Below are 15571 nucleotides of genomic sequence, written 5' to 3' on the forward strand. Positions count from 1 at the left end.
AAATTTATTCACATCTAATTTTATATTATAACATTTATTTAAAATGAATCAAATTATTATGTTTCAAAATCCAAATTAATTTTCTTTGTTTCGATAAGTTTTTTGATCAAATAACAAATTCCAAGTGTTGCCGCATCTTGTGAAAACAAACAAATATCATCAAATGGAACAAAGTGTTGAGTAATTTGCTCATCTTCATCAACACCACCATTTCTCCCTTCAATTGTTTCAATTTCTTTTTGCGTCATCGCTTTCTTTACAACATAAGTTGCAACAAATTCATCAAAAAATTGTGGAAACGTATGGAATGTAGGCGTTTCATTATGTACTATTTGCCCAACATCTATTAGTTCGCTTCTGTTGATACTAATTCCACATTCTTCTTTGAATTCTCTGATTGCTGTCAATTCATAATCAGTGGAATCATCAGCTAATCCAGCTGGAAATTCATATGTGAGACCGCCAAAAGCAATACGTGGTTGTTTGACTAACATTGTCATGATTTGACCTGTTTCAATACATTTGATTAATGGTACAATTGATACAGATCCACCGGATAAAATAAATATTTCTGTTGATACTATATCATTTCTTGAGTATGTAACTTCACATTCAATAAATCCAACTCTTGGACCAGGGAAAATATCAATTGTATTTAGTTTTAATTTTTGGATTGTGATACTTGGATCAATTGTTCTTATCCAATGTTTCAACAAGGATGACTTTAAAAGTAAATCTTTAGGGTATTCCTTGGGATATTCTATTGGAAAGTCAAATTCCATTCGTTAATATCATATCACATTTCATACAAAATGAAAATTAAACATAAAAAAATTGTTTAACATTAAAAATATATTAAGTAATACTTGTCTTCGAGTTGTATATTGCTTTGTTTGTTCTCCCAAGTTCACGGTTCATGATTGACTGTGAATTATAAAGATCAGCATTAAATTCTAACTTTTCCCGTTTTACAGTCGGAGATAAATCAAAAGGTATTGGTCTTTTAAGTTGAGGTATTGGCCTAGTCGGTTTGAATTTTTGGTTATGTATTTCATCGCAAAATGTATTTTGATAATTTGTTCTGAACAAACAATTTACAGATCTTGTTTTTAGCCTAGAGCCTGCACACTGCACTGGCTTTATTGTAGTGTGGTCTGGCGTATAAATATGATCTTGTTTCAATGTTTCTTTTGTTAGCTTTCCTTCATTTATTGGATCAAGTTGCGATGTACGAGGAATTGGATTTATTGGATACTGATTGGATTTTTTCTCTGTCCATATAAGTAATTCGTTCATAAGAGATTCAGCAGCGCCAGCACAATTTATTAATTTTTCCGCAACAGATGGTTTTAAGAGTTTTTTCATGATAAAAATAGTGTAGCTTCTCTTAGCATCTGTTTTTGGTGTTTGAGCAGGGGGTTCTTTCTTTTCTGGATTGAATACATCTTTGATTTGGCTTTTTTGAAAACGATTTGATCCAGTTTTAAGTGGTGGAGTTGGCCCAAATATTGCTTTATTGAAATCAAAAACACCTGTTGTTGTTTGAATTACTAAATCTGCTCTTGTTGTTGGTTGAAAATTATTAACTTTTGATGTTTCATCATGTAACTCTCCTCTCAAGAGTGAGTATAGCTTATTTCTTTTTTTTGTGCTTTGAATAAGAGTCCAATCATAAATCGGCTTAATATATTCTTGACGAAAACTTTTGTTTATGAGGTCCATATCTTGCGATTGAATAGGGCGTGTCTTTTCCATTTCATTCATGTACCTTTCATTCGTTTTAAGATGGTAATCGACAGAATGAAGAGCCATATTTGGCGCTTATGTTCATAACGAACAATTAACGTGCTCTCGAAATCTGATAAACGGTCGAAACTAACGTTAATAATTAACGTCAATATATTATCAAAAAGTTAATATTGAATGTTGGGCGCAAAAGAAGAAAAAATTACAAACAATATAAATGAATTGGATACACTTCTTCTGATTGAACATGTTATCTTTGATTTGAGTAAAGAGAATATAGAGCAATCTGTAAAATGTATAATTGACCAATTTGACGAAATTCATACTTCATCTTTTAATTTACTTCTTATTCAAATGATATATTTATGTCTTTCTATAAAAATGATTGATCCTGGTATTTATTTAAGTTTAATAAAACAAATAAAAAATTATCATATTTCTTTAAAGAAAGAAAAGAATACATCGATTTTATGGATGTTTATAATTTTTCTCCTTCGTGCCAATGATACACAAGAACCGCAATATCTTTTTTATTATATGATAGAAAATCACATAATTAAACCAATAATTACTCAAAAGAGAAGATTTAAATCTTTTCCAATTTTTGCACATTACAGATCAAAAGAAGAAAATGAAAAAATAAATTATGTTAAATTCATGAAACAAATCCATAACAATTATGACGAACTATCAAAAAATGATTGGGCACTTCATAAGAAATATATTGAGGAAGGACATAATCCAAATGAAATAGCAAAAATAATTCGGCTTGATGAAATCGAAAAACTTCAAGAAATATCATCACAAACAAATTTTAATTTCAATCAATATGTTATACCATCACTTTATGAAAAGTGTTCATTTATTAACAAAGAAAATGTTTCATTAATTGATTATGCAGCATTTTTTTCTTCTGTTAAATGTTTTAAATATTTACTTATGAACAATGCAAACGTAAATAATACAGGCAAATATGCGATTGCAGGTGGAAATGAAGAAATTATTCATTTATGTGAGCAAAATCATGCATCATTTGAAAATGCATATGAAACTGCTATTAAATTTCATAAAAATGAAATTTTTCATTATCTTTATGATAGTAAAATTGCTGATAATAAAGATTTGGTTAAATTAGGAAAGTTCTGTATTTTATATCATAATTATGAAATTTTTACATTTTTACATAATGAAGGAATGGAAGTTAATGATAATATTATTAATGAATCAGCAAGAACTGGAAATTTATATTTAACAAGATATTTAAGTAAAAAATACCAAATTCCAAAAAATATTTTAATTTTTTCAACAGAGTCAGGATATATAGAACTTTTTATGTATACTTTGGGGCAAAAAGGAATTGATATTAATGCTAAAGATATATATTTGTTTCCTTTGAAATTTGATTTGATAATTTAATACTTGAAAACAATATTTGGAAATCATTTAAATTATATGAAACAGCACTTATTTATTCATCTTGGAATGGTTATACAGAAATAGTTAAATTACTTCTTGAACAAGAAGGAATTGATATTAATGCTAAAGATACTTATTTGTTATATTTAAAATTTATTTTAATTATTTTGGAATATTGCAAAATAATATTTGGAAATTATTTTAATTATTTAATACAGCACTTATTTATGCATCTGGATATGGTCATACAGAAATCGTTAAATTACTTCTTGAACAAGAAGGAATTGATATTAATGCTAAAGATAATTTTTATTTTAACAATTTGATATTTCAGAATAATATTTGGAAATTATTTATATTATTTCGAACAGCACTTATGTATGCATCATCAAATGGTTACACTGAAATAGCCAAATTACTTCTTGAACAAAAAGGAATTGATATTAATGATAAAGATATTTATTTGTTTTATTTAATATTTATTTTAATAATTTTATATTCCAAAATAATATTTGGAAATTATTTATATTATTTCGAACAGCACTTATGACTGCATCTTCAAAAGGTCATACAGAAATAGTTAAATTACTTCTTGAACAAAAAGGAATTGATATTAATTCTAAAGATAATTTTTATTTTAATAATTTGATATTTCAAAATAATATTTAAAAATTATTTAAATTATTTGAAACAGCACTTATTTTGGCATCTTATTATGGTCGTACAGAAATAGTTAAATTACTTCTTGAACAAAAAGGAATTGATATCAATACTAAAGAAAAAGTTCATTTTGTTAATTTAATATTCTAATAAATAATTTGGTAATTTCTCTAATGATCTATCATAAATCTCGAAATCAAAAATATACCTGTATATTTTTTGTTTTGTTTGTTTGAGAATCGAATTAAATAGTGAAGAAGGATTCAAATGGATATTTACGAATTGTTAATTAAATATTATAATTCACAATATAACAGTGAGTATTCATAAATTGGAAATGGAAATGTTTGCGTTTTTTGAAATACTCCGTGCAGCACATTAACTTTACTCTATTTAATCAAAAACTTAGCTCTCCCAAATATAATAAAAGGTTTTCGATCAAAATATTCACATATTATAATACCAAATCAAAAGTTTTATTTAAATTTAATTTTTAGATATGTAAATTTTCCAATATTTTATTAAAAATGCTGAATAACTTTTGAAAGTAAATATTGGTTTTTTGCGGCATTACTATCATGTAAACACTTTCACTATCATATAAACACTTTCACTATCATATAAACACTTTCACTATCATATAAACACTTTCACTATCATATAAACACTTTCACTATCATATAAACACTTTCACTATCATATAAACACTTTCACTATCATGTAAACATTTGTATGCATCGAAATAAATAGTGAAGCGGCGGATGTTAATGTTCGCAATATAAAAACAAACAAAAAAGAACGTTAAGCACAGAATCATTTAATTTTATTTCGATGTCACTTTCTGTGCGTCAGCGCCTGCCTTTGCGATGATTTCCTTCAGTTCGTCAATTGACGTCACCAACTTCGTTGCCTTTCCTTGTACTTCCTCGGCCACTTTCTCTATTTTACCGTCGACTTTCGCCTGTGCGTCTTCAAGCTTCAGGTATCCCTCGGTCACTTTCTGCGCTATTTGTTCTCCGACTGTACTTCCTGTGAATATCTTTGTGACCAAGTCCAAGTCCCTGCAGAACTCGCTCGAGCCCTCCATGTCGATGAACTCCATGAAACGCTTCTCTGATAACTCAATGATTGTTCCTACGTTACCCGACGCGTCTTTGTACACATCCATTCCATCGCTGACAGTTTTCACTAATGTCAATGAAGCGCTTTTCGCCTTATCCATAGCCTCGTCGATTTCCTTATAGAGCGTAGTGTTTAGTCCTAAGAGAACAAGTTTCGCAAGTGTAATCTCTGCTGCTGACTGAAGCTCTTGTGGAATAGTCTTGCGTAATGTTTCGACTTGTTTAACAATTTCTTCGCCTTGTTTCACTACGTCGTACTTGCGTAAGTCAATTCCAAGTTCCGCGAGATCATTAAGTGCTTCGGTAACTTTACCTTTACGTAATGACTCAATTGATGTCTTACCTTGTTGAATGATATCTTTACCTTGTTTGTATAATGCGTCTCCTTGTTTATATAATGTTTCTCCTTTCTTGTATAACTCAAGCGCGTTTTGTATCGCTTGATTCTTCTCAATGTCAATTCCAATCTTCTTAAGTTCTGTCGAAGCTTCATCGATTTTACCTTTCTTCGCATATTCATATGCTGTTTTACCGATTTCAACTTTCGATTCGATTTCTTTATAATATGTAAGTCCTGTTTGTACTGCTTTACTTGAAGTTACATCAATTCCTGCCTTTTGTAAGTATGTAATAGTTTGTTTAACATCGCCTTTCTTTGCATAATCATAAGCAGTCTTTGCGTTTTGTAATTTTGCAGTTACTTCGTTATAATATGTTAAGCATTGGTTGACTTTTTGGTTCTTTGTTACATCCAAACCTGCTTGTTGAAGTAATGATACTGCACTATTAACTTTACCTTTCTTAATTGCTTCGTAAGCAGCTTTACCTAATTGAAGCTTCTCCTTTCCTTGTTTGTATAATGTCTCGCCTTGATAATATAAGTTCGAAGCTTTATCAAATAATTGTTCAGCTTTTGTGTACAATGAATTCTTACGAATGTCTAAGCCTAACTCTGCAAGGCCATCAATAGCTTTACCGAAGTGTCCTGTCTTGATTGCTTCTGTAACTTGTTTACCTTTCTTATACATATCATAACCTCGTTGATAATATTCTAAACCTTGTTGAAGGATTTCGCTCTTTGCGATTAATTGTTTGGCTGCGTCAACAGAGATAATCGATGTAACACCACTGATGATTTGTGTGTAATCGCCATTCTTAATTCCTTTATAGATCATTTCGCCTTGTTGATAAAGTTGTTGTGCTTCATATACTTTATCTGCAACAGCGCCAATTGGACCTCCAAAGTTACCTACAGCTTGTGCAATGCCGCCAAGTGTTGACATGAAATCTCCTTGCTTAACGCCTTGGTAAATAGACATTCCGGCTTGGTATAATGCGTATGCTTTGTATGCGGTTGACATTGTGGCAGCAATGGATGCGGCAAGTCCAATTTGTCCGACAACTGGGACCCAGCATGTGACAAAGCCAACATATGGTGCGACAGATTTGATGGTCTTAAATGCCGTTTTGACTTCAGCTTTGACGTCCCTGATCACGGGCTTGTACGCTTTGGCTGCAGCCTTGAGATCTTTGGTGACTTTCTTGCTGACATCTTTGATGATTTGTCCAGCTTTGCCTGGATTGGCGGCAATCTTGACTGAGGCTTGGGTGATCCTGGTGGCGACTTTGACTGCTGCAGTGGTGGCTTTGACAGTGGCTTTGGCTGTATCTTTAACTGTCTTGACTGTTTGCTTTACTGCTTTGGTAACCTTACTTTTTGCTTTCTTTGCTATTTTGGATACTTTTCTGGCGAGTTTTTTAGGTCTTGTAACTGTTTTGACAGCTGATTTTGCTGTTTGAGTGACTTTTTTCGCAGTTGATGAAGCAGTTTTGGTGACTGTTTTAGCAGCTTTGGATACAGTCTTTGTTGCTTTCTTAACTATCTTTTTTAATCCAAAATTACTTTCTGGTTCTTGAAAATCATCATTTATTTCATAATAATATTCGTACACTTCTTCATCGTCATCATCTTCGTCATCATTTTCTTCTGGTTCAAGATATTGAACTTCTTTATATACAATTTCATCATAATCATGTTCACGCATTTTACGTAAGAGGCTCTTGAGCGCGCCATGACTAAATTCATATATTTGGGGTCGTTGTCTACAATATCCAAACACATTAAAGAGACAAAATGCGGACAAAAACATTATTTATTGACATATGTCAACAGTTTGTTTCAAAAACAAAATGCAACAACAAAACCGTCCGGTCTTCGACACAGAATTTTTGAACGATTTACGCATTCAATAATCAACATGTGGATAAAAAGATGACTAACCTCCAAAAATACGCTCGCGATCGTATTAAGTGAGGCAGAAATAAAATTTCTCTCTTTTCTAAAAGGATAATGCAAATGGCATTGGGTTGCCAAGTAAAATCCTGGTTTAAAGATAACATTAACTACTTAATGATGCTTGTATTATCAATTTCATAATATTTCATTTAATATTTATATTTCTAGATTTATTTTAAGAACAAACAAAAACAAAAACATGAATATACATGAATATACATTAATAACATACGCTTAACTAACAGCATTTATTTGTATCATTATCTTGCGTTTCTTCTGTTTCTAAAACCGTTAATCCTTTCCTACCTCTTGTAGGTGCTCTAGTGTTTGTAGTTGGTGTGCTTACTAAAGTTTCAGTTAAGTATCTGAAAAGCATATCAATGCCTTCGCCTGTTTTTGCAGAAACTTCAAAGTGATTGCATCCGATTGAACGCGCATATTCAATGCCTTTTTGGGATGGAATAACACGTTGATTAGCCATATCAATTTTGTTTGCTACAACAACGATTTTAACATCATCACCACGGTTTTGCTTTAGTTCTTTGTGCCATTGAACCATTCTGTCAAATGACCTTTGATCAATAACAGAATAAACTAAAAGTGCAGCTTGAGCTTCTTTATAGTAAATTGGTGCAATAGCATGATATTCTTCCTGGCCTGCAGTATCCCATAAATGAAGCTCAATCATTCCTTTTGATGTTTCTACCTTTTTGGAATATAATCCTGCTTGAACAGTAGATTTACGATGTGGGTCAAATTCACCTCTACTCCACTTCAATCCAATTGAGGTTTTACCAACACGGCCTTCGCCAAGGAAAACAGCTTTATAGGAGTTCATTTGTTTTTGAAAATTTGGCACACAGCACTTTTCCCCAGCCAATCATTAACAACCGATAGGCCAATTTCCGGTTAAAAACCGTTATATAAAAATTAACTTTCATCAATTTCTTTACTTAAATATTCTTTTCATTATCTATGTATTTTAACATGTAATTACATGGGTGTTGGTTATAGCTATATCTTAATTAAACAAAATATTGATTTTTCTTTGTATGAATTATTCATTTTTTATGAGATTTTTTAGTATTTACTTCGTTTATGTTTGAATGGATTAGAGGCAACCGACCTATTCAAATTTGATTTGGAATAAACGGATACATTAGAATTTGTTTGAAAATTCAAAATTTTGTTCTCAAAAATCTGACCCAAAAATGTTTCGTTATTCCATAAATGTTTAGAGTGCCAACAAATTCATTACCTCGTGTTAAACAAGAATTGCTCAGAGAAAGCAGAACTCAACCAAAAATGTACATTTATATCGAAAATTATCATTATGATTATGATATACATGCAATCATTTATGAAGTTCAAACTGGAATTCAAAATGATAATGATGTAATTATTTCAACCACTAATGTAAGATATTCTCAACTTGAAAAAATGGATAATATTTTAAGACAAACAAAAGACTTAAAAATAATTCCAAAATTTCCTCCTAAAAAATGGTTTGGAAATACAAACCCGACATTTCTCCAAAAGCGAAAAAATGACCTACAAAATTATCTGAAATTGCTCACACAAAATCACAATATCCAAGAGACAAAAGAATTTTGTGAAGTATTCCATTAAATTTCCGCGGATTTGTAAACTATTTATTTTCGAAGGTTTTTTTTCTGATTTTAAACGTGCGACATATTACCGGTAATAAGGGTACCCCGAAAATAAAACACACAAAAAATTAAATTTTTTTAACCACACAACCAACGGTTTGTGGTCTGACAAAATTATTTCTGTGAGGAAGTCCAGTTCCTTTGTATTTTGAATTAAAAGTCATTTTGAAAAATTTTTAAAATTTTTAGGATGTTTTTCCAATGTTCTCTTGATTTTCAAATTATTTGTTTAAACATAAAATAAAATAGTTTTTTGATGCTGATTTATTTCATGGTATTCGGAATGATTCATTTCAAATGAAGAAGAAATTTGTGGATTATTTTTTTATGAGAACGATCATATCTATAAATTGAATTTTTTCATAAATTTATTTTCCTATTTTATTCAAAAAGTGGATGATGTGATGGGTGCAATCGTTGTTTAAAAGTATGACTTTTTGAAACGAAAAAAGTTTACATTTTAGTGAGATGGGAAGCGCCCAATCTGCTACAACAGTTTCTGTAATTGCCGATGGCGAAGAACCTGGACCATTTGCAACACGTCGTTGCCCTGGATATAGTTCTGGGCCCTACATGTTGCCACCAGAATATCAAACAATGCAAGATATTATCTTACATTCATATAAAGAATTCCCTGACCATCCATATTTAGGACGCCGTGAAAAAGGCCCAGATGGAACACTCAATAAATTTTACACATTCAAAACTTATAAAGAATGTGAAACAATTGCTTACAATTTTGGTTCTGGCTTGATAGCTGGGCCAGGAATTCAACCACAAGGCTTTGTTGGTATTTATGCAGAAAACCGAACTGAATGGGTTAACATGATTGATGTTTCCTGCTTATACGGTCATGTTATCGTTTCTCTTTATGATACCCTTAGCAAGGATGTCATTGGTACACTTATCAAGCATTCTAAAATGACATGTCTTATTGTTTCTGCCTCTAAATCTCCAAAGTTACTTGACATTCTTCAAAATGATAAGCACGAGCTAAAGACAATTATCTTTCTTCCAGATGATGGCGTCCCATATGACGACATCCAATCTCAGTATGAATCACTCCAACTTAACTTTTACACATTTGATCAAATCTGTGAAATAGGTTCACAAAATCGTCAACCACTTCCAAAAGTCGAGCCAGAATGGATCCATTATGTCTGTTATTCATCTGGTACCACTGGTGTACCTAAAGGTGTTATCATATCACATCGTTCACAAGCATCCAATACACTTGATTGTTATCTTTCATTACATTTCCAAGATGTTGAAACACACCATCTTTCATATTTACCATTACCACATGTATTTGAACGTATTGGAATTAGTATCACATCATTTGTTGGAGGACGTATTGGATTTTTCAGCGGCTCAATTGCAAGGCTTGTTGAAGATATGCAAATCCTTAAGCCAACACATCTTTCAGCTGTTCCACGTGTTATAAACCGTATTTATGACTCAGTTCAACAACAACTTCAATCATCAGTTGTCAAAAAGACACTTTTCTATGGTTTATTCTACTGGAAGCGGTTTTGGCTCCAGCGCGGTTACACCACCCCGTTGGCCGACCGTTTAGTTTTCAACAACATTAACAAAACCGTTGGTGGAGAAATTCGCCAATTCATTGTTGGTGGCGCAGCTATGGATCCATGGATCCATGAGTTCATGCAATTTGCCACAGGTATTCCAATGAGAGTTGGTTATGGCTTAACCGAGATTGGATCAGGAAATATCTGTAACCCAATGGATGTCAGATATTCCAAACCAGGAACAGTTGGAGGACCATTACCTAATAGTGAAGTTAGGTTAGACCCCATTGAAGATTATGACGATCCAACATGTGGCGAAATTCTTATGGGCGGCCAAGCAAACTGCAGTGGTTATTTATATGACGAAGAAGCCACAGCTAGGCTCTTCGCTGATCCTGAGAAGCATTGGATCCACACAGGTGATGTTGCCAAATGGGATGAGGATGGATATCTCGTACTTGTTGATAGGATGCGCTCAATCTTCAAATTAGCCCAAGGGGAATACATTGCCGCGGAATTATTGTCATCTATGTTCGAAGGCGCGCAAATTGTATCGCAAATATTCATCTATGGCGACTCAAGTAGATCATCATTAGTGGCCATTGTCGTGCCAGATAAGCAACAAGTAGCCAAATTCTTAGGTTTAGAGAGTATTAGTGACCAACAATATGTTAATGCATGTAATAGCAATGAGTTGAAAAATGAGGTTTTGAGGCAATTGGATGTGATAGCTGTGACTAAGAACTTGCCTGGATATGAGAAAATTAGAGCTGTGGACTGTGTACCTGACGAGTGGACCATTGCAAATGATTTGTTGACACCAACATTTAAGTTAAAGAGGAAGAAACTCGCCGAGAAGTATAAGGATAAAATTGAGGAACTTTATAACTCAATTAATCACTAAAAAAAATTTAAGAATTAAATTTTATGTTTTATTTTATTAATTGAAATTTGAAGTAATTTTTATTTAAAGAATAAAATTATCCGAAACTTTAGTGATTTCAATTGTTTAAATATTTTTATTGACTTAAAGCTATATCATAATGAAAAGACTTTAGAATATTATAAACATAAAGCTCTAAAATTTAGTGAATGAATTTTCTTTTTATTGATTTAAAATCATAAATCTCTTTTACTTATTATATAAAAATCGTTGGCAACTTTTGTTTTTGGAAAAACGATGTGTCCCTGCATTTGCCGCATTACTAAATTTCGTTCATCGAATTGAATTCCGTTTTGCTTCTTCAGCAAATCCATAATTTGCTGATTTTGTCTATTTGACGCGATTTCGATTGCAGTTAAATTGCCGACAGCTTTTGCATTCAAGTCGATGTTTTTACCACTATGTAATAACAAATTGACAATTTCGAAGTTATTCATTGCACAAGCGTACATTAATGCATTCATTTTATATTCATTATCTTGAGCATTTACATCGATATTATCATTGTTAAGTAAATATTTTACAGCATTAATATTATTATTATAAGTTGCATAAATTAATGCTGTATTACCATTTTTATCTTTTTTGTTAATATTAATTTTATTTTTAATATTTTCGTTTTGGAAAATATCTAATATTTCGTTATGATTATTTTTAATTGTATCAATGAAAAGAGATGTAATTGGTTCATTACTTATATTAATATCATCTCTTTTGAGGAGTTCGACTGTATTATCTAATGAATTCTTTATTGCATAATATAACGCAGTATTTCCATCATCATCTTTAAGGTTAACATTAATATCTTTTATCCGAAGTAAATATCGAACAACATCATTAGATTCTGTGCATTTTGTTGTTATAATTAATGAAGTTTCGCCTAAATAATTCTTTTGATTAATATTAATATTATTATCATATGTATAAAGTAAATCAAGTATAGAAACATTAGGCGTAGAACATAATAACATAAATGCAGTGTTACCGAAGTTATCCTTTGAATGGATATCAATATCTTTATGTTGAAGTAATAATTGAACAATATCAAAATATCCTTTTTTACATGCAAGCATTAAAGGAGTTTTATTATCATATGATTTCACGTTTATATTCATTTCTTCATGTTCTATTAATAATTTAATTATTTCTAAATTCTCCTGTTCGAATGCTAATGATAATGCAGTCATTCTGCTTCTGTTTATATTATTTATATTAATATTTGTTCGTTCTAATATTAATTTTGTTATATCATAATTTTTGGTAATGATTGATAACATTAATGGAGTATTTCCATCTCGATTTTTAATATTTAAATTAATTCCTTCTTTACACAAAAGCATTTCAATTATTTCATAATCATTTTGTTTAAATGCAATTGTTAATGGTGTCTCATCAAAAATATTAGAAGCGTTTATATCAATATCTTGGCGATCCAATAATAATTTAACTATTTCAATATTTCTTAAAGGTGTAACAGATTGCATTTCCGATTGATATGAACAGTATTGCTTTTGATGTTTAGGAATATAAATTGCACTTATTAATGGCGTCATCCCAATCATATCTGGCGCATTTACATCAATATCTGGTTGACTTAAAAGTAATTTAAATATTTCAGAATTCCGTTTTTGAATTGCAATGTTTAATGCAGTTAGTCCAACATCGTTTGGAATATTTACATCAATATCTTTATGATTCAAAAGTAATTGAACGATTTCAATTCTGTTTTGTTGTGTTGCTATTATTAATGGGATTTGGAAATTGGAAATATTACTTGAAAAAAGACCACATTTTTGAATCTCATATAAATAATTTTTGGGATCTAAAGATTGAGGATATTTTGTTGTTGAAATTTTACCATTAACATTAATTCCTTTTTGTTCGAGAAGTAAATGAGTAATGTCATCATGGTTATTTATAATTGACGCAACAAGTGCCGACGATTTTTTTTTTGCTATTAATATTAATTTTGATATCTTTTTGCTTTAGAAGTAATTTAACAATTTTGAAATAACCTTTAGATGATGCATATATTAATGCGGTTTCTTTATATATATTTTGTGCATTTACATCAATTTCTATTTGTTGAAGTAATAATTTTGCAATGTCATAATACCCTTTATGACAGCAATATATTAATGGCGTATTCCCATTTTTATCAGGAGTATTAACATCGATATTTGGTAATGTTAAAACATATGAAACAAGTTCAATATTATTAGATACAACTGAAAATGGTAATGTTTCTGTTGGAATATTTTGATACTTTTTAAGAAGATATTTAACAAGATACATATTACCATTCGTGGCTGCCGCTTGTATAAATTTGTTATTGGACTCAAAATTCTCTTCTTTTTCTAAATATAAGAAAATATCATAATTGTAATGTTTAATACATGCAACAGCAAGAAGTTCTCTTTCGGAAGAAGTTTTAGATTGGCCTAATGAATTGATATCGTTTTCAATTATATGTGATCTTGCATGTTTTTTCGCAAATCGTATTGAATTGGAATCAAAATGATCTAATACATTAAATCCTGGCTTAAATCCTGTTGAAGTAGATTCACTTGGAGCATTAAATCCTGGCTTAAATCCTGCTGATGTAGATGAAGTAGTTGAAGCAGGTGGAATATTAAATCCTGGCTTAAATCCTGTTGAAGTAGATGAAGTAGTTGAAGCAGGTGGAATATTAAATCCTGGTTTAAATCCTGTTGAAGTAGATGAAGTAGTTGAAGCAGGTGGAATATTAAATCCTGGTTTAAATCCTGTTGAAGTAGATGAAGTAGTTGAAGCAGGTGGAATATTAAATCCTGGCTTAAATCCTGTTGAAGTAGTTGAAGCAGGTGGAATATTAAATCCTGGTTTAAATCCTGTTGAAGCAGATTCACTTGGAACATTAAATCCTGGTTTAAATCCTGGTTTAAATCCTGTTGAAACAGATTCACTTGGAACATTAAATCCTGGTTTAAATCCTGTTGAAACAGATTCACTTGTAACATTAAATCCTGGTTTAAATCCTGTTGAAACAGATTCACTTGGAGCATTAAATCCTGGTTTAAATCCTGTTGAAGCAGATTCACTTGGAACATTAAATCCTGTTGAAGCAGCTGAGTTTTCTGATTTCATTTCAAAGGTTTCATTTTGTTGGATACCGAAACTTACACCATTTATGTTAAATGAGCCATTGCTCTTTTGGTTTTCATAAAGATAAACAAAAATATCATTTCTATTATATTTAATTGCAGTTTGATAAGCCATTTTTAAATTCTTTGCATTATCATCAATTCTTTGCATACAAAGATGAAATATTTCGACATTTCCTCCTGCAATTGCATATAGTAAAACATTATCTAAGTCAGAACCATTCAACATTAAAAATTTGAAACATTTGATTGATCCATAAAATGCTGCATATTGAATGAGAGTAACAGGATTATCGCAAAGTTCAGAATACCTTTCGTACTCTGAATGTTTAATTATTCTATTAAACTTAAAATCGGGTTGTGATGAGATTTCTTGGAGCCGATCAATATCATCAATTCGAATTACTTTGGCAATTTCTACTGGATTGTATCCATCATGCGCATATTTTTTATGAAGTTTAAAGTCATCTTTTTGAAGATCTGAGTTGAAATCAAAAAGTTCATGGGGATTAAAAACACATGATACTCTTGAAGCTGTTTCGATTCGACGAACATTCGTCCGATTTTGAGGTATCGGTTTTAAGTGAATAAAATAATGAGATTCTATATTTGAAACAAAATCTGACTCAATTAGATTTTCTTCCAACATACGGAAAAGAATATAGTTTGTTTCTCTTTCGCCGTTTAGGAGAAGAAAATGACCAAACATTTTGAAGATTTCTAGGCTTTCATTGAATTGTTTTTCTTTAGTTTCAACTGATTTTAAATAGAGAAAATACAAATCAATTTCCTTCCTTTGTGAGAGAAAAGATGAATATATAGCTTCAAAAAGAATAATATTAAAAGAATTTTGAGAATTTATTTCAAAAAAATTCATTGTTGCTTGAATAATATTTTCAATATTTTCTTTTTCAAGTTGGAAGACAATGTTTTTTATTGACTGCACATAATCAATTTCTTGTTGATGGTTTTCTAGAGTTGCTTCCATTTGGACCTGATCAGGTCCGGTGGCAAACGATATACAAATTAAATGGTTTATAAACTGTT

The 15571-nt window shown here is 30.9% G+C and overlaps 6 protein-coding genes across 6 annotated transcripts; 1 reads left to right on the top strand and 5 right to left on the bottom strand.

Moving 5' to 3' along the window:
• Positions 1 to 56: 56 nt before the first annotated feature.
• GO595_004568 (hydrolase, NUDIX family protein) lies at positions 57 to 782 on the bottom strand (the record flags this gene model as incomplete). Its single annotated transcript, XM_067917714.1, has 1 exon — positions 57 to 782. One exon carries the CDS (start codon positions 780 to 782, stop codon positions 57 to 59), a length of 726 nt encoding a protein of 241 aa, XP_067775150.1.
• Positions 783 to 855: 73 nt separating this feature from the next.
• GO595_004569 (uncharacterized protein) lies at positions 856 to 1812 on the bottom strand (the record flags this gene model as incomplete). Its single annotated transcript, XM_067917715.1, has 1 exon — positions 856 to 1812. The coding sequence occupies one exon, from the start codon at positions 1810 to 1812 to the stop codon at positions 856 to 858; it is 957 nt and encodes a 318-aa protein (XP_067775151.1).
• A 2833-nt stretch (positions 1813 to 4645) lies between these two features.
• Positions 4646 to 6988, bottom strand: GO595_004570 (uncharacterized protein; the record flags this gene model as incomplete). The annotated part of the gene is made up of 1 exon (XM_067917716.1): positions 4646 to 6988. The coding sequence occupies one exon, from the start codon at positions 6986 to 6988 to the stop codon at positions 4646 to 4648; it is 2343 nt and encodes a 780-aa protein (XP_067775152.1).
• Positions 6989 to 7477: 489 nt separating this feature from the next.
• On the bottom strand, positions 7478 to 8077 carry GO595_004571 (Ras-related protein Rab-21; the record flags this gene model as incomplete). Its single annotated transcript, XM_067917717.1, has 1 exon — positions 7478 to 8077. One exon carries the CDS (start codon positions 8075 to 8077, stop codon positions 7478 to 7480), a length of 600 nt encoding a protein of 199 aa, XP_067775153.1.
• A 1300-nt stretch (positions 8078 to 9377) lies between these two features.
• On the top strand, positions 9378 to 11342 carry GO595_004572 (AMP-binding enzyme family protein; the record flags this gene model as incomplete). Its single annotated transcript, XM_067917718.1, has 1 exon — positions 9378 to 11342. One exon carries the CDS (start codon positions 9378 to 9380, stop codon positions 11340 to 11342), a length of 1965 nt encoding a protein of 654 aa, XP_067775154.1.
• A 1950-nt stretch (positions 11343 to 13292) lies between these two features.
• On the bottom strand, positions 13293 to 15233 carry GO595_004573 (cask-interacting protein (caskin); the record flags this gene model as incomplete). The annotated part of the gene is made up of 1 exon (XM_067917719.1): positions 13293 to 15233. The coding sequence occupies one exon, from the start codon at positions 15231 to 15233 to the stop codon at positions 13293 to 13295; it is 1941 nt and encodes a 646-aa protein (XP_067775155.1).
• Positions 15234 to 15571: the final 338 nt, after the last annotated feature.

Source organism: Histomonas meleagridis (assembly GCF_020186115.1).
Source record: "Histomonas meleagridis strain 2922-C6/04-10x chromosome Unknown contig_27, whole genome shotgun sequence".
NCBI lineage: Eukaryota > Parabasalia > Tritrichomonadida > Dientamoebidae > Histomonas > Histomonas meleagridis.